Source organism: Triturus cristatus, chromosome 4_1 (genome assembly GCF_964204655.1).
Source record: "Triturus cristatus chromosome 4_1, aTriCri1.1, whole genome shotgun sequence".
Taxonomy (NCBI): domain Eukaryota; kingdom Metazoa; phylum Chordata; class Amphibia; order Caudata; family Salamandridae; genus Triturus; species Triturus cristatus.
Window position 1 is genome coordinate 657,380,092 of NC_140585.1, and position 25,234 is coordinate 657,405,325.

Consider the following 25,234-nt stretch of genomic DNA (forward strand, 5'->3'; position numbering starts at 1 on the left):
TAAAACGGTTTCACTGGAATGAAGCTATACCAAACTAATGAGCCCTAATATGGGTGACACCAATCTTGGGTTGCTTGTGTTTCGGTTCATGGAGAAGATAGTCTGGCAGTTCAGGCTGGACTTTCCCTACTGGAGAAGGGCCAAGACTGATTTGCATACAGCTGTGTCTAAGCTGAGGTGACATGCTGTGCAAAATAACGATGGACTGGGATGCAGCCCGAGTAATTACCAGTGGCTGAAATTAATTAAAGCGTTCTAGCCATAACTTTTTGTATACCTCAAAGACACACACTACACCCAATTCCATACCTCTTTTTTTTAATCAAGTTTGACATAACCATGACAAAATTACCCCACCGGCAACAAAAAAGCGAACTAACAATAAGTAGGTAAGACACACCCAGTAAAGCACATGTGTTACTGACAAATACTTGAGGAGAAAACAAAAAGCTGTGGATTAACATTGTATCCTAGATTTCTAGGAAACACAAACAGCTCAGATTTGAGTCAGAACCAAATAGCTGCAGCCAGGGGCCTAGAGGAGCATACAGGGACTAAGGAGACGTGAAAATCTCCATTCTAATAATTATTTCCTGAGTACAAAGTATTTAAATGTCGTAACTTGACCCTAAATGATACCAATTAAAGGACTGCATGATGTTTCAGACACTACCTGTGTATATTATGCCAGGCCAAGAAAAAAATGTATCTGTATAAAGAAGGATTCACATTTTCTTTTATTTTTTTAAGAAAACTTGAGTGTCAACTTTATTTGTACTTTGCATAACATTTTGAGGAAGAAATTCAAATATCGCCCAACTGCAACTGACACTTTTACACATATAAGGACCCTCATAAAAAGTAGGGTAACATTTCAATCTCATAGATTTCTACAAAAGAAACCCTGGGTAAAGCAACTAAAAAATTAACTTAACTACTTCTTTTAAAAAATCTTAAATGACCTCAAAAGTTTTCCTTTTAATCTATAAAACTGCCAGCACCCACATTTTGAATGTAGGAGGGGATTATTAGCCGTTTCGTCCACGTGCAATAAAAACACAAACCATTATAGCAAACACTCAAAATGCAAAGAAATTCTAATCTGGTGAGATAATCCTCAATGATAATCTGTACAATCCTTCGAATTGTTAGTATTCATTCCTACATTATTTTATGCTGAAACAAATATGTTAGCAGATCAACAATGCCTGCAAAATACAATAAAGTGACCTAAAGAACAGATGGTAGAAGAGTCCTTTCTGGGTTTTTTTTAGGAAAATCTGTAGAAAGTTGGGATGACTTCAGCAATTTTTTCATTTCTTCCACAAAAAGATGTTATCCTTTTTTTTAATGGTTTACGTTTGGTCCTGTGCCCTGGATAACTAAAATCACACTCCTAACACTTGGTTTGAAAATCCTTCTAAAAGATATCTGTAAAATCTTGGCTGGCAGCATCGTACTCCGCTATGAAATTTTTGAGTTCATCAATGCATCTCTCGCCAATCTCGCTCAAATTTTCCTTCAGGGCGAACTGAACAGACCTTTCAAGCGAGGGGTCTTTTTCGATCAACATCTTCACCACCATTCCAAACGTTTCACAATCCTGACGATACACCTGCAATGGAATCAAAGAAATAAATCAGTGTTAGGCTAACAGAATTGGCTGTATGATGATAGGGATCATGAGGAGTCTTTATAGAATGTTCTTTTTATAACACTGCAAAAAACTGTTACTTGATTTATGTTCTCGTGCACTTATCGTCTATACGAATAGAATTAAATGAACTGTAAATATTATCAGGCAATTTCCCAATTTTGTTTTGTATTCAATGGCTGTGCACAACTGCTGTGTAATTGTGTTTCATTTACTTTCGCCTTTAACCTTGCACATTCAGTGTCTTGAAGCTCAGCAAAGCTGTGATTTAAAGATAACTCAACATTTCTCAGCACAAAAGATTCAAATATTAGGGTACTATCTAAGCACATTATGCCATGAGGGTGTTTTAATGTGGCAAATCGTCAGTTCTGCCAGTAACAGATTTTTTATCTTCCTAAACTGTTTGTGGCTGTCAGACAACAATCTCAAATACAATTTTTAACAAGAAAGAACACAAACCATGTTCTACGGTAGTGTATGAACTTTTCTTGTTACCTAACAGTTGTCTCATTCTATGAGTTTTCACTGTGGGGATTCCACTGAAACCATACTGTGATATGTAATTGACCCTATCCCAGCCAAGCCGGCCTGTGAGAATTAACCCACATGTGCACTCTCCTAATTTCCCCACAGGCCATCTGCTGCAGTATGTATCCAAATGCACCTGTGGCGAAGTCATGAAGGCAATGATGTGCACAAAAAAGCAGGATAGGAAAGAGGCGTGTATTAATGTCAGAACACTAAAGGCAGGAAATATCAAAATCACTAGGATGTTTGCATGAAAGCTAATAGATAAAATTAACAAACGGGCATTCATAGACTACCATAGATTTTCATGAACCTTAGACATAGTAAGGTTGCCAGAGAGACAAAAATACATTCCTACTGAAAATATGATGTGCAAGAAGAACAAGTAACTTACCTTCCCTGATAGTACTTCTGGTGGATACTCTAACTGCACCTTTAAAATATCACTAGGTACCAGGCTAGATCCAGACGTTTTTCACCATAGCACCTGAGAACCATCTGGTAGCGTTGTGTGGCTCCATGTTGGCTCTGCTCCATCCTGGAACCGATCACTGGAGTTGCATATAGGCACCAGTCAGTTTCTTTATGGACATCGTCCACGCCCTCGGACGCGGAGCCCAAAAACTGATTGTTCGTGCCAGTATGCAGATCTCTAAATTTGGACCTTCTTAGATTGAAAAGAGTCCATTCCACAGAAAGGAGAGGTGGGAAAGCGGAGAGGAATCTGCAGCTAGATAACCTATCCACGAAAAGAGCATTACAGAAGGTAATTAACTTGTTTTTCTGATGGATACTTCAAAGCACAGATTACTCACCTTTAGACTTGATACAAAAGCATGTCCCCAGTGATGGTCTGTGGAATGACTCAGACCAAAAAAGTCCTCCAGGATAGGACTCCCAAAATGCCCTTCCCATCGGACCAGGATGTCAAGGCAGCAGTGCTTCGTTAACATGAGGACTGATGCCCACGCTGCAGCCTGAAAAATATCGAGGAGAGGTAGTCTGCATACTAATGCAGTGGTGGCAGAATTAGCCCAGGTGGAATACACCATTAATCCTTCTGGAGTCTGCTTTTTGACCATCGCGTAGCAAATTTTAAATAAGAGCACTATCCATCGGGACAATGCCGGTTTCGGCACCCCTTTGTGTTTCTTTGCCCCCTAGAAGCCCACAAAGTTGCTAATTGTCCAACTGATGGCCTTTAGTATGTAAAAGTTGAGTGTTCCTTTGAAGTCTAAATGATACAGTCTCTCTGCCTCTTTTGAGGGGTGAGGCGGGGCAAAGAATGTTAGAAGAGTAAAGGATTGTCAGAAGTAAAAAAAAGTAACAACCTTGGAGGGAAAGGCCGCTATAGTCCTCAGCACCAATTTGTCTGGACACAAGGTGGTGTAGGGCTGCTGAACTGCCAAAGCTGGAAGCACACTCACATGTCAAACAGAGGTTATTGCGATGAGAAAGACTTTCTTCAGGGTCAGGAGATGTAGAGAACAGCTGTGCAAAGGTTCAAAAGTAGTATACATAAGGTAAGTAAGGACTCAATTAAAATCCCACTAGGACATCACAAAAGGTTTAGGAGGAAACATGTGGACTACAACTTTGAGAAAACACATCACAACAGGTGATTTGGACAGGGACAGTTGGTCAAGTGTATGCAATAAGGCTGAAAGGGGCAACACATTATCTTTAACAGTGGTCACTGTAAGTCCTCGCTGGGCCAAACATACCAAACAGTAACATATCTGCCAGTTTAGCTCGTAACAGGTTTCTGTTACAGATGCCACACCAAGCCACAAATATATGATTCTGTAAGAGGACGCCTGCCTGCTAGGATGACATCCCCTATTTCGGGAGGTAAATCGAATAGAGTCAACTGCCACTGTTCTATCTCCACACATAGAGGTGTATATTGCACAAGCGTGGGTGCAAGAACCTGTCCTGTTGCAGCAGCAATGATCCTCCCAAAGTAGCAGCCTCACTGAGGACAGATGCTCATGTCCAGTAGTTCCAGGTACCACACTCTCATGGCACAACCTGGAGACACTAGGATGAGTTGGGCGTGGTCGTTCTTGATCTTCTTAAGAATTCTGGGCAGGAGGTGTACCAGCGGGAATGCATATTGAAGTCTTGTGCTCCACTGTAGTCAGAATTCATCTCCAAGGGACAGCCTTCTTGGGAACTCCGACCTACGAAAGCATTGACACTATGTGTTCTCAGTGGTGGCTAAGTGATCAAGCCAGGGCTCTCCTCATTGCTGGAAGATGCCCTGCGCCACTTCGGGAAGTAGTTGCCATTCATGATTCATTAGGTGTCACTGGCTGAGTTCGTCCGCATTGGCATTTAAAGATCCTGCTCAGTGGTGTATGATCAGGGAGATGACCTGATGATTCGGTCAAGTCCAGAGGAGTATGGTTTCTTGGCACAGAGTGCAGGACTCTACTCCACCCTGCGAGTTGTAATACCACATGGCGGTGGTGTTGTCTATGAGGACCCGAAGTGGCCTACCCTTGATGGACGGCAAAAAGACGTTCAAAGCTAAGTTAATGGACTACAACTTTAGCTGGTCGATGTGTAGGCGGGTCTGCGCCGGGGATCAGGGGCCCCCTAATCCCCCACTCCCAGATGATCTCCCCAATCCAGCAGTGCACATCTGTCACCACCATCAGCTATGGGTGGGATAGTCCGTGGGGTTTGCCGCTGGTCCAATTGCATTGATTAGCCGCTGATGCTCATCTTTTGTAGTCTTCTCCGAACCCTGGATAGAGTCCAACAAGTTCCCTTGGTGCTGGGCCTACTGAGACTTCGGATCCCACTGCAAAACCAGCCTATGCCACCCGGCATAATCAATAAGCGGGATGCAGTAGGCCAAGAAGCCTCAGATTCATCCTCACTGAGTCCCAGGACTGAGACTGAAACATCAGGATCATAGTCCGAATGTCTTGAAGTAGTTGTTTTGGAGGGAAGGTACAAAAGTGCACAGCATCTATGATGGCTCCAATGAAAGGGAGCCTCGCAAATGACTCAGGTGAGGCTTTGTCACACTGATTGTGAATCCCAACCATGTAAGGAGGTGCGCTATCATTTGGAGATGGCCACAACTGACTCTGGTGAGCCGGCTTTCAACAGCCAGTCATCAAGGTTGGGAAAGACTGATACCCCAAGCATCTGAAGGCATCCTACAACCACCGTCTTAGACCTACCAGCCTTAGGGTGGTCTTCCCCCAACTTTTTTTCATTCCTTCTCAATTTTTCTGACCTCGTTTTTGCTGGCCTTAGAACTCTGAACAATTTACCACTGCTAATCAGTCCTAAAGTGAAGGTGATCCCTCCTCTAAACATAGTAGTACTGGCCCATACCCAATTGGCATATTTAATTTACGTATAAGTCCCTAGTAAAGTGGTACTATATGCATCCAGGGCCTGTAAATTAAATGCTACCAGTGGGCCTGCAGCACTGTTTGTACAACCCACTAAAGTAGCCCTTTAAATATGCCTCAGGTATGCCATTGCTGAGCCTGTGTGTGCAGTTTAAACTGCCATTTGACCCTGACAAAATGAACCTTTTGCCAGGCCAAAACCTTACTTTTTAATACATATACGTCACCCCTTGGGTAGGCCCTGGACAGCGCATAGGGCAGGGTGCCATGTATTTAAAAGTAGGACATATATGTTTACGTTTTACATGTCCTGCTAGTGAAAAACACAAACATTTGTTTTTCACTACTACAAGGCCTATCACTCCCATAGGATAGCACTGTGTGAGAAGCTAGCTTGGTATATGATGCTCACTTATGCAAGTGGGCACCTTGCACCAATCCAGACAACCCTTATAGTGAATTTAGTGGTCTTGGACAACCTTTGAAAGCTCTCTAAGTCCAGGCTTAGTCCAGAAGGAGCTTGTTTTACCAGAACATAATCCTATAAGTATAGATGAAGTGAAAAAGAACCACACAGTATATTTATAAAAATATGTATTTATTATAAGACACTCACTAACATGTACAGATATCTCCTATCCAGAGATATACACAATGCACACACTACTTTACAATAAAAACAGGTAAGTAGCACTTAATGCACAGCAGTTACAAGCGGGGTGTAGGAGAGTAGGATCTGCTTCTTATGGTTACCCCCACATTTTGCTGATGTTTCACTGTTTTTCGACTTTAGTCTGGCTGGGACCCTGCTATTCAGGGCCTCAGCCTAGCTGCTTCCTCTCTAAATGGATTACATGTAGTTTAGGTACACTTCAGATTGGATTCTGGGGTACCCTTATAAGTCCCTAGCATATGGTATACTATGTACCCACGGCATAGGTACCTCAGAGGCCTACCAGGGGCTGCAGCATGTATTATGCCACCCTGGGAAGCCATTCTAAATGACACAACAGGTCTGCTAGCAGGTTCCCTATATCTATCCATATCACTGCACATATAAACCTATCCGTCACCCCTATAAGCAGGCATTATCAATCCTGAAGGCAGGGTGCTGGGTTTAATGTGAGAGAGTGCTCATGCACGAGCAGAGCCCCTCTGCAGCCTTCAGAACCTTTATTCTGGGGTTGTTTGTGATGCAGCCAAACCATATACTCTTAAGTGCATTATAACCTCGCTGTAAATGCTAACTTTTGAATGGCTACACGGAAACATGTTGTGTTTGGTGTCAAACACCTTGGAATCATACCTCCACACCAGCAACTGGTGTGGGAGGTATGATTCCACCCTACTTGAGGGAGAAACATGACAGCACCAGTACACCCGGTACCAGCTTCACAGACCCTATCATCACAAAATGGATGCTGCCAGCCACAGACACGAGTCTGCCCTCCTGCTGCTGGACGAAACTCCGGCAGGGGAGGCCTGGACAATAGGTTTCCTGTCACAGGGAGGTGTAACCACCTTCCAGACAGGCTTTAGTGTATTGGGGCTGGGTGGGTGCACTCCAAGAGTGCTTTGATGTCTGCACTGGGGGCACATTTGGTGTCCCTGTGCATAGTCAAGCTCAAACCGGTTGCCGGGGCACTCAGCCCCATATCTGGTGCCAAACTGAAACAAGCATTTACAATGCAATGGTCTCGGCAATATTATAGGTAGAGCTATTGGTATTGCTCATTATTGTATCCCTAAATAAATTGCATTGTCATTTCTATTGGCATTAGCTTTTTTTTTGTTGCATATGTGATACCTATTGCATTAGCAGAGAGAGAGTGAGGTAGTGAGATAGAGAGAGTGAGGTATTGAAATAGAGAGTGAGGTAGTGAGAGAGAGTGAGGTAGATAGAGAGTGAGTGAGGTAGTGAGATAGAGAGTGAGGTAGATAGAGAGTCGAAAAAGAAACAGCATAGTTGGGAGTTCTCTTTAATAATACGAATTGATTTCTAGCCAAATTAACCCTTTTTGCAACATTAATCAATGTTCTAATAATGTATACTTTGCAGTGTGTATGCAGTTCTGGGATGAAAGTTAATAGCTCACCATTCTATATTAGGACTTTAAGTTATAAATGGTAAGTAACAGAAGGATGTCTCTTTTGAAAGCAGTAATCTGTTTACATCATATGCACCCTGTAATCTACTTAGTACACGTTCTATTAACCCTCTGCACTAACTTCATATGAGTCAAAACCTCAACTATACAAAATGCTGCTAGCTCTCCCGGAAGATAATTAATCACACGAGTTTTCTCGACATTTATGTGAGGCCTGGTAAATGCCGGCGGAAAGAAACGCTGCAGCAGGTGCTTCAAAAGTTTAATAAACTTGCAAACACGGCGCCGCCATGAAGCCAGCACCCGCAGAGGCCTCGCCGTCGTAATCAAGATGGTCGGTCAGTGATACAGGTCACTCTCCCTCGTAGTCGCAGGCTCAGCTCGGAAGTGGAAAAGGAGGAAGTGGGGTGGGGGATCCCAAAGATAAAGGGCAAAGGTATGGGGCGGAGCAGTACTGTACCTGATGCGTCACGCGCCCACCACAGCACCGAGTAAATAATCTGACCCACGATTGGGTCACAGAAACCCCAGGGCAGGTCAGCACACTCTTGGGGGCAGGTCGGGAAGTCACTGCTGGTCTTGCAGGACCCTAATTGGTAGCAGCTTCCCGCCTGCAAAGATATACGGCCCTGCAGGTGTTACTTACACCACTGCCTTTCTCCGAGGCGAAGCAATGCCTCGGAGAAACGCAGCGGTGGTTTCAGATTCGGGGGCGTGGCTAAAAAGTGGAAAGAAGAGCACGGAACACGCCCCCGAATCTGAAAAAGACGGAGCCTATTTGGAGGGACGGCTCTCTCCTCCAATGGCTGGCCTCCGTTTAGGAAGCCAGCCAATGGAGGAGAGCCAAAAAGAGAGGCGGGCTAAAGAGCCACTCTCAGAAACATTAAATCTCCGACTTCCGGTTCTGCCTTCGGCAGACCGGACGGTCCTCGACCTAAAAAGGACATTGGTGTAGCCACCCCTCTGTCCTGACCCTCCCATAGGTGGGTCCCCAGAGTGTGTCCCACCCCTTCCTTGGGTATAAAGTAGGAACCCCTGACTACAGGACTTTAGATTTACCTGGACGAAACTCTGGTACAGAATCCCAGAACTTCTACTATCTACACGACGTTGGATGACCGAAGAATCTCCCTTGGAGTAAAGGAGTTACTCCCCTGCAAGGCAGGCACCAAAGACGCATCTGTCCGGTTTGCATCAACGCTGCTCCTGAAGGACTCCGATTTTGCAACACAGGAGGTGGGTTTCCAAGCTTTCCCGAGGCCGATCCGTGCTCTCAGCAAACCTGAGATCCAAAGCCCTCGTGGGGACCGTGCAACTCAAACCCCTGGACACCGCGACTATTTGCAGCAGCATATTCTTCTTGGCGATCCCTGAGGCTGTGCTTTGGGCTACTTGTAGTCCAGACCCCGAGCAGTGATTCCACTGAAGATTGCTGGCCTACACTCCTCTAGTGACCCGTGGGCTGGTATCTAGTGATTCCTCTCGAGGTCCCTTCGCGATCCCTTGTCCTTCGACTTGTGGGTCCTTGAGAAGGGTACTTTGACTTTCAACGGGCTTACCTGGTTGCTCCAGACATGCCCTAACTCTCCATCGCTTGCGGAGTCCACAGGACCTTGCTGGTCCACACCGAAGCAGTTTTACTCTCACCCCGTGGGTTGGCATTGCCAAGTCTTGTTGGTCTCCAATCCGGACACCGACCCCCCCAGTACTCTACATCCTTCGTGGGACAGCTCGCCTGCAGACTGTGGTAGTCATCGACGCTTCCTGGTCTCCGTGGCAGTGGAATCAAGCTTCACCTCATCGCACCTGAAACACCCGACATCGGTGGGCATTCGTCTATTGTGCCCCTGGTCACTGGCAAGTGACCCAGACTCTGTCCCCTCTGCTTTCAGGTTCTTCACATCTTCGATCCAGGCTTGGATCACACCAGACACTTTTCCTTTCCACGGCAGCAGCACTTTGCAGCAACTCTCCATTGAAGACATCGAAGATTTCCGACACCATTTGACACCTATGCACCCGGCTTCCCTGGGTTAGGAAACACGAGTACTCCGGTGCTCACGTGGGTGCTGGCCTTAGAACCTTCTAAGTCTGAAAGGGTTTGCTCCAAGTCCTCTCCTAAGTGTCCTTAAACTCTAAAATTCCAACCGCGACGTTCCCATAGGATTGTAAGTAGCTCGCGGCTGTGTTCTCACACAGCACGCGTCCCCCGTGGGTCCCCTGTGTCACTACCTTGAGTGGTTCCTTGGGGTCCCAGCGATTCTACGTGCTCTAGGCACTGTGTCTAGTCAAGTTGTGGTTCTTATACCACTTTCTTAATATATGGTTTGGTCTCCGCCTGGGGACCATTGTATATTGTGCTATTTACTGTCGTTTTAGAACAGTATTATTGTGTGCCTTGCTCTCTAACTTCATAAAGCGGTTAGTAGAGAGTGTTTAGAAATATATATATATTGTGGTTCTCCTTTCATATAGTTATTCAAGAGGTTATAATCTGGTAAACCAAGCTGCTTTACATTCCTTCAAGACTTAACCTGAAGGCTGCTCTCCATAGCTACCACTAGGATAGCTTTCAATAAAGGTTGTCTTAAACCTAATCATCAATAAGGGCTGTTTGGACTGGTACAAGGTGCCCACTATAACTAGTGGACAGCATATGCCAGGCCAACTTCTCACAGGGGGGGACCAAACCATATACTAAATAATTGGTATGCGAATCACGACTTGAGTTAAGACTGTACCCAGAAGACGTAGAAGTGTCGGGGATCCAAGGAACCACCCGAGGTAAGTAACTAGGAGCCCCATAGAGGTTGTGTGCTAAGTGGGAACACAACTGCGTGTGATGCAATTTTAAAGAAGAAGGACCCTTCCCAGTGAACCCTGAAGAAACCCAGTGGAAGACAGAAGGTTGGAGAGCCATCCCACCCATGGATACCTTAGGAACCAGGATACCTGCCCCAGGGAAGCCAGGTGCATAGGTGTGAAGTGGCGTTGGAAACGGCCTAAACCCAATGGAGGACTTCAGAAAGATGCCTCTGCTGGAGACGGTGAAAGTGTCCGGTGGAACCCAAAGGTGGATTCAAGAAGTGAAGAACCTGCAAGCAGTTGGGGACAGAGCCTATGCCACTCAGGAGTGACCAGGAGGCACGGAAGACGAATGCCCACCGCTGTCGGGTGTTGCAGGGAAGCTGACTGTGACCTTAGTACTGCAGCTGTGTCGATCAGGGGAAGCTGTGGAAGACCAAGCTGTAAATGAGCTATCCCACATCGGATGTCGAGAGTTGAGGGGGTCAGTGTCTGGCAGGAACACCAGCAAGCCTTGGCAACTGTAACCAATGTGGAAATGGAGAAAAGTGCAGTGTCGGGACCAGAAAGGTCATGTAGACTCACCACAAGAAGGGGAGTCAGGGCAGGCCCAGAGCAATCAGGGGAGCCCAAAGAATACGAAGATGACCCTCAAGAGGACCCACAGGCCAGAGGCACTGGAGTCGCAAGAGGACTTCGAGCAGCTCACCGAAGATGCAAGCCAACGATGCAAGAGGATGCAGTGAGGATGAAGATCTTGGTCACTAGAGATGAGTGAGGTTAGAGCTTCTAAGGTACCAATGGCACTCTGGCCAGGGAAGACCTCTAAGGTTTGCAGTACTTATTGTGCCACCCTTAAAGGCCCTGTGTGTATTTATGTATGTATATGTATCTCTCTCTCTCTCCCTCTCGCTCTCTCTCTCTCGCTCTCTCTCTCCAGAACAAAGAGAAGAGTCAACATGGCACACATCCCTGTGTGCCATGCCTACAACTCACTGCCCTGGCATTGGAAAGCCACCCCTCTAGCTAGGTGCACTAAACCATTGGTGAGGTGAACAGGTACATGAGCCCTGTACCCCTACAGTGTCTAAACCAATTCTTAGACATTGTAAGTGCAGTACTGCCATTAAGAGTGTATGGTGCTGGGAGTTTGTCATTATGAAATCTACAGCACCATAATGGCTTAACTGAAAACTGGGAAGTTTGGTATCAAACTTCTCAGCACATTAAACCCACATTGATGCCCGTGTGGGATTTAATGAAAAATGCACTCAGAGGGCACCTTAGAGATGCCCCCTGAAAAACGACCTAACTCTAGTGTCCTGGCTGAGTGTCTCCTCGCCAGCTGCCACCACGAGACATGTTTCTGGACCCCTGGGTCGAGAGCCTGCTGCTCTCGGGGGTCTAAAACAATGCACATCCTGGGACGAGGTGCCAATCCTCCTCCCCCAGGATGGGTAGGGTCCATGGAGCGGAAGCTTCAAAGGCTTGCTGCCTTTGTGAGCTACCCCATCTATTTGCTGCTTCTAGCAACAGGCCCCCACCGGGTCTGACCCATACTTTGGGTGGGAGAATCAGCGGGAAAACCAAGTGAGGAAGGGAGGTGTGGCCACCTTTGCCAGCCCCACCCTTCAGGTGGGGGAGGCGAGGTGAAGCAAAGCACAACTCTCAGTCCCTGCCATCTTGTAGACGGGGAGACCCAGCCAATCAGAGGAAGGCATATGCCCCTCCTACCACTGGAGGGTGGCAAAATAGGGGGTGCATCAACCCCAAGAAAGGGACCCATTTGTCCGACATGTATCTACCTGTAATGACCCTAAATTTTGTATTTAGGGGCAACCCTGAACCTTGCCTCCTCAGACAAGAAGAGAGAAGAAGAAGGACAGAATAAGCCATGCTGAACTAAAAAGAGGATGACACCCACTGACTTGGCCCCAGCCCTACTGGCCTGTCCCCACCTAGAACCTGGTGCAGCGAAATCCTAGCGTGTCCTGCAGCCAGCAGCCTTCAAGAACCCGGAGGACCTGCCTTGCGTTCCAAAACCAAGATTTTGTCTCCCGTGAGCACCAGATTTGCTTACCCACAGATTCTGGCTCCGACCAAATCCGCAAGTCTGCACCACTCTGCATCCGACGCCCACGGCCCGAATTTGTATGACCCAATGCCACGAGGAGGTCTCCCTGGCGATCCAGACCTGAGATCTGGTGATCTCTGACCTGCCTCGAATCGCCAATCGACGCCTGCAGCTCCTTTCTGGAGGATCCACCCCCCGACCGGAGTGGGAAATAAAAACCAGATGCCTAAAGACACCCCTGCACCCGACGTCCCATGGCCTTGGGTGGCCCAACCAAGGGTGTCCCAGCATCCCCAGGCATCCCACCTTACCTCTCCAACCAGTGGGCACCTCCAGAAGATCTTTGTCCCCGAGCCTGCAGTCTTTGTTGCAACCGGAGAATCCCCATTGAAATCAACAGGGCACCCAACGCCAAAACAGCACCCTGCACCCAGCCGCCACTGTGCCACTGCAGGTGCTCTTTGTGTGCTAACTCAGATCCCCCTTTGCCCTGAACTTAATACCAGGAGCTTTGCTCCCACAACCTTGTGACCTGCTGATGTGCAGCCACCAACCGGTGGCCCCTTAGCCCCATTGGATAAAAGTGGGCCTCAGCACTCTGCACCCGGCCACCCTAGTGCGTGGGGGTGCTTTGAGAGTGCATTCTCGACCCTGGGGGAACCCTGGTTCTAACCCAACTCCCACAACCAAGTACTTACCTGTAAACCAATAACTACATTTCCTCCCATAGGATTGCATTGACTACTGTTCTTGAAAATTGTTTTAAGTGTGGAGTTTGTTTGAATGGAACTCTAAGAAACTGCAAATATACAAAAACGTACCTTTTCTCTAGGAAATGTCCCAGTGTGATATCTAGGCATATCACACTGAGTAGAAAAAGTAGTCCATAAAGTAATCTGTAAAGTGAGCAAATGTAATCTAACAGTAATTTCAAATGCATTCAAAGTATTTACAAGCCTGCAAAAAAGTCATTTTCATTCAGCTTGCTTGTATTGTTCAACCTGCCTTGAAAAGTACCATTTACATTTACCTGTGCCAGGCTTGCTTGGTTCTAGAAAAAAATATAACTATTAATATTTTTATACGAACAAATTGGTCTGAGTTCAGTCTTCGAGTGTGACACATTATTTCTTGCCTGAGTGTGTACAATAAATGCTTAGCACTATGCTCTGATAAAGCCTTACTGCTCGCCCACACTACCACAAACAGAGTAAGGTATTATCTACTTTCACCTCTGCCTACTTTTGAGGTTCCACTGGACTCTGTGTACACTATACCTTACTTTGGTATAGTATTTATAGAGCCAGCTTCCTACACTTCATACATGGTCTATTGGTATAGAAAGCACAATTGCTCACATTATGTATTGTTCGTCTTTGAACTCACTATCTCCACTTTGCCTAATACATCACATCCAGCTATTGGGGCGTGGCAGCTGGAACGGCCTAGCATGTCAGTGCTGCAGATTTAACACGCACAGCAGCTCCTTCGGCCTGGCCTGCTGCCAGCTTGAAACACAGCTTCTACATAGAAAGTGCACAATATGCACACACAGCTCTGTGTTACCAGCAGTGTCCTGTTTCTTACAACACCTAGTGGGCACACAACCCAGCATAGGATTCAGCCCGTCAACAAGAGAGGAAGCAGAAGCTGCCAGAGTGAGATAAAGGGGCAGGGAGTGTCTGGCAGGGGATTAAAGAGGCTTGGGAGAATTCAGGACTATGCAGCCTTAGTATTCGGCGCGGGACATTTCATAGCACCAGCCGCTGTCTATTGAGCAGTGCTTTGGGAATTAGCAATAATTGATAATCTTGTACGGCAGCTTAGTTTAATAAATTCAAGACCACCTACGATTTGAAAGTTGCATATTTACTTTTAGACAACGGGGGTCTATAAATCCTACCAACTATGTATCCAGTACATTATAGTTTCCTTTTCAAACTTTAACTGCACAGCTAGAACACAGCTGTTCGCTTGCTGTGTGGCTGCTGCAGACCTGCCTCGGGGTTGGTGTGCCCCAAGGCCAGACCAGGGAGGCTAGTTATATTGGAATGAGGTGTGGTATAAATACCGGGACCCAGTAAATGAGACCTACTTCTGCTTGTGGGTTTTTTGTGGGAGTGGAAAAATAGGAGGCCCCTACACAGGGTGAGATGCCAGAGTAAGACATGGCTTATTGCAGTGCGGTGGCGGGTGTTTTGGTGAATCCTATTGCCAAGAACATTTTGAAAAACAAAATGAAGCTATATTGTATATTTGACATCGGCATTTTCACAGACGTTTGCTAACTCATGAAATATTTCCCATCTTTCATGGCGTGCCTAGTAGGGCTCCCCCTTCGACCCATGAGTGTTGCAGTTCGCCCACACCAAGAGCAGCTTGAGAACATCGTGCATTTTGGCACTGGCAAAGCCAACAGGTCTCTTCTTTTCGACCTACTGGCTTCTACACTGCAGCTTGCCGATATTGTGCAGTATCGGCAAGAATAATCTTTTTAAGATGCTCTGCAGCATTGGACCCCCAAAAAAAAGAAATGGCACAATTACGCAGAGGCTGCTTGCATGATGACGCATTCATGCGCTTATGAAATTATGAGAATTTGGAGCAGGGAGACCGGAGAAGCACACAAGGAAGAGAGCTGTACAACACGTGCACTCTCAAAGTATGGCAAAGACTCTGTGCTCCATGAGAGGGACAAACATAAGAGAAAGGAAGAATAAGAAAAATCATAGAATAAGTAGAAAGAAATTAAGACTGACTATAAAATCAAATATTAGAAGCAGTTGGTGGGCTCTAAGCCCACTGTAAGTTCTTGGTGCTGACCACAAAAGGTCTTTCACACCCAGTTCAAAGCTGTGGGGGGTACCAACATGGCGGAAGTACCCTCTTGTACTGTGCCTGGGGCCAGCACAAGAACGCAGAAATAGTGGCTTGCTGGTCCGGGAGCACCTGGGGGCCTCTGTGGGGTCGAGGAGGTGATGGTGAACTACTGCCAAAAAGGATCGCGCCCGATGCTGACTGATGGAGAGAAAGTAAAGTATACAAAAAAAAAAAAGATGGATGAATGCTTGAATTAATCCAGCCACAGGTAATTACTCGGGCCGCTTCCCAATCTATCATTATTTTGCACACCAGGTCACCTCAGTTTGGACCCAACTATATGCAAATCAGTGTTGACCCTGCTCCAATCGGAACAGTCCAGCCCGAACTGCCAAGCCAGGTCCTGAACCGGAACACAAGAAACCTAGATGCCAGACATCAATTCAAGGTTTGAGTGCCCATGTCTCAGCAACCGGAGGAGGTCTGATGTGAGGGGCCTGGGGAGCCCTGGCCTTAGGAGCGACAGCAGGGTGTCGGTCCCCAGGGCATAGCAAAGAGAACCAGAGGAAGCTCAGCTTCATGGCTTCTATAATGGCCCCAGGGAAAAGCAAAAATGTCTAGCCTCAGAGATAGGCTCACAAGCTTGGCGATGCCTAAAACGGACCATCCCAAAGAATGGCTGCCCCCACAGCCTGAGAGGGAGTGCAGCATGGAGGAGAATGCTCTGCTAATAACAGCCTTCATCCTGTTTCTTTTTGGGCAGACTTAATCACTGTGAAATGCAACTAGCCAAAGAACTTGGATATTAAACAAGACCTTAATGACGTTGGCAACAGTGTCTGTTCTTGAAGACAGCAGCAGTGCATGCACCGAAGAGGTGTAAATGCTAAAACAAATAATTCTGACACTGTAGGACCAATACCTGGATCTACAAGCACATGTGAGGAGAAATGTAGAATTGCTCCCACAGAAACAAAATAAGAATTTGCAGTGTTCCCTCAAATGCAGAGAGGTCTGATACCGAGCGATATTTCCAGAGCCTCCTTCAACAAGGACGCTCTGTGACTGAAGACACCACCATTAAACTGCATTGAGTGCATAGAACTAGGCACACCAGCATTACAACAGCTAAGACTCCAGACATTCTCACATATGTTCATAACTTCAGATTGAAAGTAGATATCCTCCAAGCGGCCTGAGCTAAAGGACCTATCAGCTTTTAAGGCCAAAACGTTTCTCAGTGATCACGCTATTAACCCCTTCAGTGCCCATGACGAGCTGGACTCGTCATGGGCCGCGGTGGCGCTGTGCCCATGACGAGTCCAGCTCGTCATAGACCCCGCCCGCTAATGCAACGGCCGGCACTGGGCGGGGAAAGGGGCGGGCACTGAAGGGGTTAAAGCAGAGGGAATTCAAACTGGTAACCGACTTCCTGATAAAGACATCAAATAAGGGTGGGCCATGCATTCCACCTCATCTTTCGATAGAAAGACCAACTCTTTCAGTAATAGCAGTTAGCTTCTGAGGCACATCGCATGCTATGCCTCTCGGATGCGGATGAACAATGCATGGTACCAGCCTGATATCTTCTCACGAACACTACATGTGGCAGAAAGTGTCCAGACCTAAGAAAAATTTGAGACCGGGCCCAGTGTCATCGCACAGGAGAAACAGACAGTACTTGATAATATGGACTGATCAAGAAAGCCCACAAGAGGAATAGCTGATCCTTCAGGACAGAGTATGTCAGCAACTTTGGTGGGCCTCCAGGTGTCCTGGCCATCAGCTATGCATGAGAGGGCTGGGGAAGGATGAGGGATGGATAGGCCACAAATGAGACAAGAAAGATAGGCCTTAGCTTCTCTAATGAAAAGGCCACCATTGATCCTGCAAAGGCTGGATTTGTAAAGAGAAATGTTTTGTTGTTTCCGGTTAATGTTTGTTTACACACTCACAGGACACGTAATTTCAACAATCTGATCTGCTTCTTTACACAGCATAGCCAAAACCTGTGAATGTGCATGCTATTCTCGCAGGCTTAGCCCTTACGAGATAATGTACAAGAGAGAGTACAAGCATATTGCCTATTGACCACCGCAACATTCACAGAAAAAGTCATTAACTTTAACACCAGAGGCCTGAATAGCCAGACAAAATGTTTAGCGGTGCTCCTAATGCTATGCAGTGCCACAAGCAATGTCTGTCTCACTCAAGAGACTCACTTGTGAGTGGCATCGGCTAAAGCCAGGCTGTTTTTCTAGCCAATACCAGTTATCAGGACCAGCCAAAATAGAAGTGGTGGCCATACTACTTTCAAATTGTTGTCTTGGGGAGTTAGGTGGTTAGGTGGCCAAGGTGAGGAGCAGGGTGCTAGCCTTTCCAGTGAGGGTCGGGTTTGAGGCTTATAATAAGGGGCAGAAACCATTCCTGAAACAAACAATTTCTGACATCTTGTAAACGCCCAACAAAGTAGTCCTGATAGGAAGTGACTTTAACCTGAAAAATGGAAAAGATCGATCCAGCCAAAAATTTGGGCAAACTGGACCCTTCGCTAAAAAGGGAAGGCCATTGCTTCAAGATGCTGGCCTAGGGGACATTTGAAGGAAATATCATTCTTCTATGCTGGTTTGAAAATACTTCTCAGCCTCACACTAAAAGTATGCAAGGCTGTACCTGGGAATACCGTTCATAAAAAAACAAGCATTGACAAAGCTAATAGGTTTTGCCTGTGCAAGAGCTATTTGGGTTTGTTAGTGTGTTTTAAAGATGTTGCCCAGCAGCACAGGCTGCTGTGCAACATGGCTTTCAGTGATTAAAAACAAAGCACTATGCTGCGGCCAGCGCTGACCATGTTACAGCGCTTTTTGTGTGTACTTTCAGCCATGCTGTACTCCAGCCCGCGCTGCTGTGCAACAATTTTAAAAAGCATTAACTAAGCCAAACAGCTCTGCAAGAGCTATTTGGCTTTGTCAATATTTATATAAAAGGAGATGTGCCTCTGGGCAGCCTCCAAGATGCCCTAAGATGAGTCATCATGGGAGAGTTTATAGTTATATTGGCCAGCAAGACCAAAGATAGTAAAGAAAAGAGAAGACATGATGAAGGCAGTGCAAGAGCTGCAAGCGATACACAAGAGAACAGTGGCCCCAGAGTGTGGCACAGCTTAAACGCCACAAATGCACAACTTAAGAAACTAGATGTAGACAGAGCCGAATATGACCATCTACGAATTAAACACTCATTTTACATCAGAGGTAATAAGAGTGGGAAAATGTTGCCTCATAGACTGCATGGAAAAACAAAACATAGGGTAAGAGATGTATTAAACCTTATGAGTGAAGTGGTAACAGGGGACGAAAAATAGCTAAGGAATTCATATAATTCTAGAAGACACTTCACACAGCACAAGAACCTACCACTGCCGCCATTAGGTCCTACCTTGACCAGGAAAAGACACACAAATTAACTCACAAACCAATATCCTGGAGAGATCCAGCTCTGCAGAAGAGGTCATCTCAGCCATTGCCAAACTAAAACCTAAAAAATCTCGATGCCCAGATGTATGCACACCATAGTTATACAAAACCTTCTGCCAGACTTTGCTGCCTATATTAACTAGACTCTTTAACACATTTCCTTAAGCTAGCAAAATCCCCACAACTATGTAGAAGCCACTATAACAGTTATTCCCAAGACTGACAAGAATCTACCACTAAGTGGTTCATAGAAACCCTATCTCACATAGATGACAATTTGTTGCTGGTATTTTGCTCACAAAGCTAAATGTCTATATGCCTGGGGTGATTGATCCCGATCAGGCGGGCTTCATTCCCAAAAGACGACGTGGAGACAATAGAAATCGACATATTTTTAACAATGTGAATAGGCCCACAAAGAAGGCACTATTACTAGCTATCGACGCTGAGAAAGCATTTGATAGGATAAACTGGCTGTACTTAGTAGAAACTCACAATTGCTCTAGAGAAACATTTCACAGATGGGTCCTCTGTGGATACACTACCTCACACAGTTAGGGTTACAGAAAGGAAAATGCTACTTACCAGTATGCATCTGTTCTTGGCATGTAGAGCTGTAGATCCACACACTTATGCACTTATTCGTAGATCGCCATCTGGTGTTGGGCCTGGATGTTTGCACTTTGTTGTTGTCCTGGAAAGTCTTTGGAAGTCACGGGATAGGTGGCTCCTCCTTTGGACAATAGTGCGCATGGACATCAACTTCATCGTCATATAGTTTTTTCACCAAGAAGGGAAATGATGGATTTTTGTAAGAAACAGAAAGAGATGTCCATGTATGTTGTATCTAAATAAGATAATACTGGAACAGATAAAGGTAGCCAGGGAGGTGGGTGGCCATGTGTGTATCTACAGCTCTACATGCCAAGAACAGATCCATACTGGTAAGTAGCATTTTCCGTTCGAGGAATATGAGCTGTAGATCACACACTTATGCATAGATTGCATAGCAGTACTCCTCCTTAGCGGCGACCACCAGTGTCTGTTGCAGTAGTTTGAAATAGTGTTTTCAGTACAGCTTGGCCCACACTAGCTTGTTGTTTTGCCTGCACATCTACACAATAGTGTTTTGTGAATGTGTGCGGTGTAGACCATGTAGCTGCTTTGCAGATGTCATCTAGGGGAATGTTCCTCAAAAATGCCATTGAAGCCCCTATCTTTCGGGTATAGTGGGCTTTAGGGGGAATAGATAGCGTGCATTTTGCCTTGTGGTAGCAAATTTGTATACATTTGACAATCCACCTTGCAATGCCAGATTTTGATATGGGATTGCCTTTATGAGGCGGTGAGAAGGATACAAAAAGTTGTTTTGTTTTACGAAAAGGTTTTGTTCTGTCTATATAGTAAAGGAGTGCTCTATTTACGTCCAGTGTATGAAGAGCCCTTTCTGCTACTGCTTGTGGTTGCGCAAAGAACACTGGCAACTCAACAGACTGGTTCAGATGGAAGGGAGAGATAACTTTAGGAAGGAATTTGGGATTTGGTCTGAGAACCACTTTGTTATGATGGAGTTGTAAAAATGGTTCTTGAATGGTTAGTGCCTGTAGCTCACTGATTCTCCTAAGAGATGTAATGGCCACAAGGAAAGCGACTTTCCATGTGAGGATATGTAGTTTGCATTTGTGCAGAGGTTCAAATGGAGGACCCATTAATCTTGTGAGGACGATGTTTAGGTTCCACACTGGGGAAGGAGGTACCCTGGGGGGAATTATTCTTTTGTGGCCTTCCATAAATGCCTAAATGGTGGGCACCCTGAACAGTGATAGGTGCTGTCTATTTTGTAAGTAAGCTGCAATGGCAGCGAGATGTAATCTAATTGATGTGTATGCTAGATTACATCATTGAAGATGCAGAAGATAACATATGATTTGCTGAGTGAAGGCATCTAGAGGGTTGATGTTGTTATTGTTACAGTCTATAACAAATCTTTTCCACTTGGCTGCATAGCAGGCTCTAGTGGTGGGGCGTCTAGCCTCTTTGATAACGTTCATGCAATCAGGGGGAAGATTGAGGTAACCAAACTCTAGGACTTCAGGAGCCAGATCGCTAGGTTGAGCTTTGCTGGATCTGGGTGTCTGGTCTCTCCACGGTTCTGTGTTAAGAGTTGTGGGGAGAGGCGTAGTTTTTGGTGCGGGACTACTGATAGTTCCAGCAATGTTGTGTACCAGGGTTGTCTGGCCCACGTTGGAGCAACTAGGATCAGTCTGAGCGACTGTTGTTGCAGCTTGCGTACCATTAATGGAATGAGCGGGAGAGGCAGAAAAGCGTACGCAAATCTGCCTGACCAATTCAACCATATCGCATTGCCTTTGGACAATGGGTGTGGATATCTGGCGGCGAAGCTTGGGCATTTTGTGTTGTAATGTGTGGCGAAGAGATCTATCTCTGGCTGCCCCCACATTTGAAAGAACGGTTGGTGAACTTGTGGGTGAAGTTCCCACTCGTGAATCTGTTGTGTCTGTCGACTTAACCGATCTGCCATGTGATTTTGAGTTCGTGGGAGATGTTGTGCTAATAGGAAAATGTTTTGAGGAATGGCCCATCTCCATATGCTCTGTGCTAGTTAAGAGAGCTGGAGAGAGTGCGTCACCCCCTGTTTTTGTAAATAGTACATTGCTGTCATATTGTCTGTGCGGCCTAAGACAGCTTTGCCTGATATCTGTTTCTGGAATGACTTTTATGCCAGAAAGATTGCTAGTAACTCCAAATGATTGATGTGGAGTAGACTTTGCTGAGGTGTCCATGTGCCCTGTATGGTGTGATGAAGTAGATCAGCTCCCCATCCGGTGAGCGATGCGTCTGCTGTTAGCACGATCTGTGGAACCGGCTCTATGAAGAGTCGCCCTTTGGAAAGGTTTTGGGTGTTCCACCACTGCAGAGAGCGATGTGTGCGTCCGTCTACCAACACCAGATCTGTCAGCTAACCTTGAGCTTGTTTCCACTGACGTGCTAAGTATTCCTGTAAAGGGCACATCTGGAGTCTTGCATGAGGTACTATGAATATGCAGGAGGCCATCATCCCTATGAGTTGCATGAACACTCGAGCTGGAAGTGAATGTTGCGGTTGGAATCTTACTATAAGAGCTTGCATGCTTGCTATCCTGGCTGGACTGGGATATGCAAGGCTTTTTGAGGTATCTATTGTTGCACCCAGATATTGTTGGATGTGGGATGGTTGGGGGTGAGACTGGGAGGTTTATGGTAAACCCCAAGTCGTGAAGTAGTTGTATTGTGGAGTGTGTGTGATTTACACACTGGATATGTGACTTTGCTTTTATGAGCCAGTCGTCTAAATATGGGAAGACATGAATCTGTTGTCCTCCTAGGTGGGCTGCTACCACTGCCAGACATTTTGTGAAGACCCTGGGTGCCGTGGTGACTCCGAACGGGAGGACCTTGAACTGGTAATCTTGGCCGTCTACCACAAACCGAAGGTATTTCCTGTGAGCAGGGTGAATGGGAATGTGGAAGTAGGCGTCCTTGAGATCTAATGTGGCAAGGAAGTCGCCTTGTTTGAGTAACGGGAGGACCTGTTGAAGAGTGACCATATGGAAATGGTCTGATTGTCTGTAGAGGATTAATGGTCTGAGATCCAAGATGGGTCTCAGGGTTCCGTCCTTCTTTGGAATGAGAAAATACAGGGAGTAAACCCCTGTGTTCTGGTGATGAACGGAACTGGTTCTATGGCATTTTTTTGTAGGAGGGAAAGTATCTCCTGTTTTAGAAGCGTCAAGTGTTCTGCGGACATTGGACGCTGTCTGGGTGGAATGTGCGGGGGAGTGGAAGTGAGCTCCAGGTAATAACCGGATTGGATGATTTGTCTCACCCACCTGTCTGTAGTAATGGTGGTCCAGACAGGTAGGAACTGTAGCAATCTTTCCCCGACCGGAGTAGAGTGGTCCGGGGGAGTGGAGGGAAGTCATTGTTTAGGGGTGGAGGAGGTACGAGTGTTGGTAGTTTTGCCTCTACCCTTATTGTTATTGCCCCTGTAACCTCCTCTGTGATAGCCTCTCGTAGATGAGGTTTGTGTTGGACTTTTGTACGAAGTGGAGGGGTTTTCTGTGGAAAAACCTCTATAGGCGCCTCTGTAAGAGGAGCGACGAAAAGAACTTCTGGGAGCTTGCAATTGCAAGGCTCCCATTGATTTGGCAGTGTCGGTGTCCTTTTTCATCTTTTCTAAAGATGAGTCTACGTTGGGTCCAAAAAGGTGTTCCTGATCAAATGGCTGATTTAATATAGTGGTTTGGACCTTCGGCTTGAAGCCAGAAATGCGTAGCCATGCATGTCTGCGTAAAAGGGCGCTGGTATTATTAGCCCGGCAGGCTGTGTCTGCAGGATCGAGGGCACCACGAATGGAGGTATTAGTTAGTTATGACCTTGCCTTCCTGGATGAGATCATTAGCTTGTGCCTTGTATTGATCTGGAAGGTGTTGTAGTAGGGTCTCTAGCTCATCGTAATGTGCCCTATCATACCTTACGAGCAAAGCCTGTGTGTTGGCAATCCTCCACATGTTAGCTGCTTGGGACGCTGTTCTCTTTCCGGACGCGTCCAACAGTTTTGATTCTTTATCAGGAGGTGTGGCATCTCCTGTGGTTTGTGAATTTGCCCTTTTCCTGGCGTTGGGGACCACTAAAGAATCTAAGGGTATTTGCCCTTTAATATAAACAGGGTCAGATGGGGCAGCTTTATATTTCTTTTCTACCCTGGGGTTAATGACTCTGGCCCTTACAGGATCCTTGAACACCTCGGGAGTGTGTCTGATTACCCCTTTTAACATGGGTGAATGGCACTGGACCTTTGTGAGTGTTCAAAAGTGTCCATGAGGAAATCTTCCTCTATAGGGTCTGTATGTAGGTTTACCCCGTGGTATTCTGCTGCCCTGTGTATAAGTTGAGTGAACCCTATACTGTCCTTAGGAGGGGATGGCCTAGATGGATGTCGTCCTGAGGTGTGTCTGGGACATCTGGTGTGTCGTAATCTTCCCATGGATCCTTTGGGGGACCAGGAGGACTAGGTTCCCCTAAAGGGTGATCATCCCCCATGTCATCAGAGGTGTCATCATCATCTGGAGGAGGAGAAGATGGTGGGGGAGGCGAATATGGGATAGGAGAGTGTGGTGGAGGGGGAGGAGGAGAAGGAATCCTTAATGGAGAAGTAGTAATGTCTCTCTTTTTCAAGGGAAGTGGAGCTGGTATAGGTTTGTCCATTTTCTGTTTTTTTAAAGGGCTAAGTATGAGTTGACCTGTTTTAGGGTCTCTTTGAAGTGTTTTTTGAGTAGGATACGGTCGAAAAAATTCCTCCTCTGACGCGTGTTCTTTCGGCGCCGACTTTTTGGGTGCCGGTTGTGTAGTTGGAGGCTTTTTGTATTCTTTAGGCCTGGAATCGGGAATTTTCTTCAATCCCGATAGTGGTTTCGGTACCGAATTTTTTCGGTTACGGTGGTTTTTTCGGATCCCTAGGCCTGTGCTCCGAAGGCTGAGAGCCCGAGGTTTTTGGAGCCGGGTGTTTGCTCGGTTCCGAGGATTTTTTCGGAGCCGGGGCGTCCGTGCCAGTGGGTTTTGGCGCCGAAGGCGTCGATGCGGAGGTAGGCTTCGGCGTGGAGGAAGGCATCAGTTTCTTTTTCGGTGCCGGGGATGCAGTTTCGGCACCGACTGCAGGCTGGCTCGATTTCCAGTGGCCTGAAGGCTTTTGTACTGAGCCCAAATGCGGGGCGTGAGAAGTTTTGTCCCGGTGTGCACCTAGGCCCGAGGGCGAAGGAGTGACCAAAGCCTTTTTGGGAAGGGTGGGGTGGGGAGGGGTCGACGTCAGTACTTACGACCCGCTGCCCCAGAGTGATGTCTTCGACGTCAGAGTCGTCGGCTTCGGAGGAGCTGACGGTGCTGTGTTGGATCTGCTCCGGCACATTGATGCCTTCCTGGAAGATGTCGTCAGGAATGGATGTCGATGATCAAGCCATTGTTCTTCGAGCTCAACGGTCCCGGATCGTCTTCTTGGAGCGGAAGGAGGCACAAGCTGGACAATCTTTGGCCTCGTGCTCGGGTGAAAGGCAGAGGTTACACACCTCATGAAGATCTGCGTGCGGAAACTTGGATCCACATTTAGCGCACTTTTTAAAGGGAGTCCTTTCCATGAGCCGAAGGCCCAATGGCGCAGGTAGGCCCGAAGGCCTGAGCCGACGACCGGAATCGAAGAGTTGAAGGTCTGGTAGAGATGCGCGGCGAAGGGGAACGCGATAGAAACAATACCGAAGTATGGGTGAGGATTTCGCGTCGAAAAGATGATCGTTAACGACACCGAACTGGAGCGCGATGAACACATCCGAGCCCGATGG

General features: G+C 46.6%; 1 protein-coding gene across 7 annotated transcripts in view; it reads right to left on the reverse strand.

The window, feature by feature from the left end:
* Positions 1 to 301: 301 nt before the first annotated feature.
* The window catches only part of PPHLN1 (periphilin 1), a 578,487-nt gene continuing 553,554 nt past the window's right edge, over positions 302 to 25,234 (reverse strand). For all 7 annotated transcript variants that reach the window (XM_085653062.1, XM_085653061.1, XM_085653060.1 and 4 more), the window contains one exon: positions 302 to 1,615. In XM_085653062.1, the coding sequence (XP_085509188.1) occupies positions 1,421 to 1,615 (195 nt within the window). In that variant the 3' untranslated portion in view covers positions 302 to 1,420. The remainder of the gene's footprint in view (positions 1,616 to 25,234) is intronic.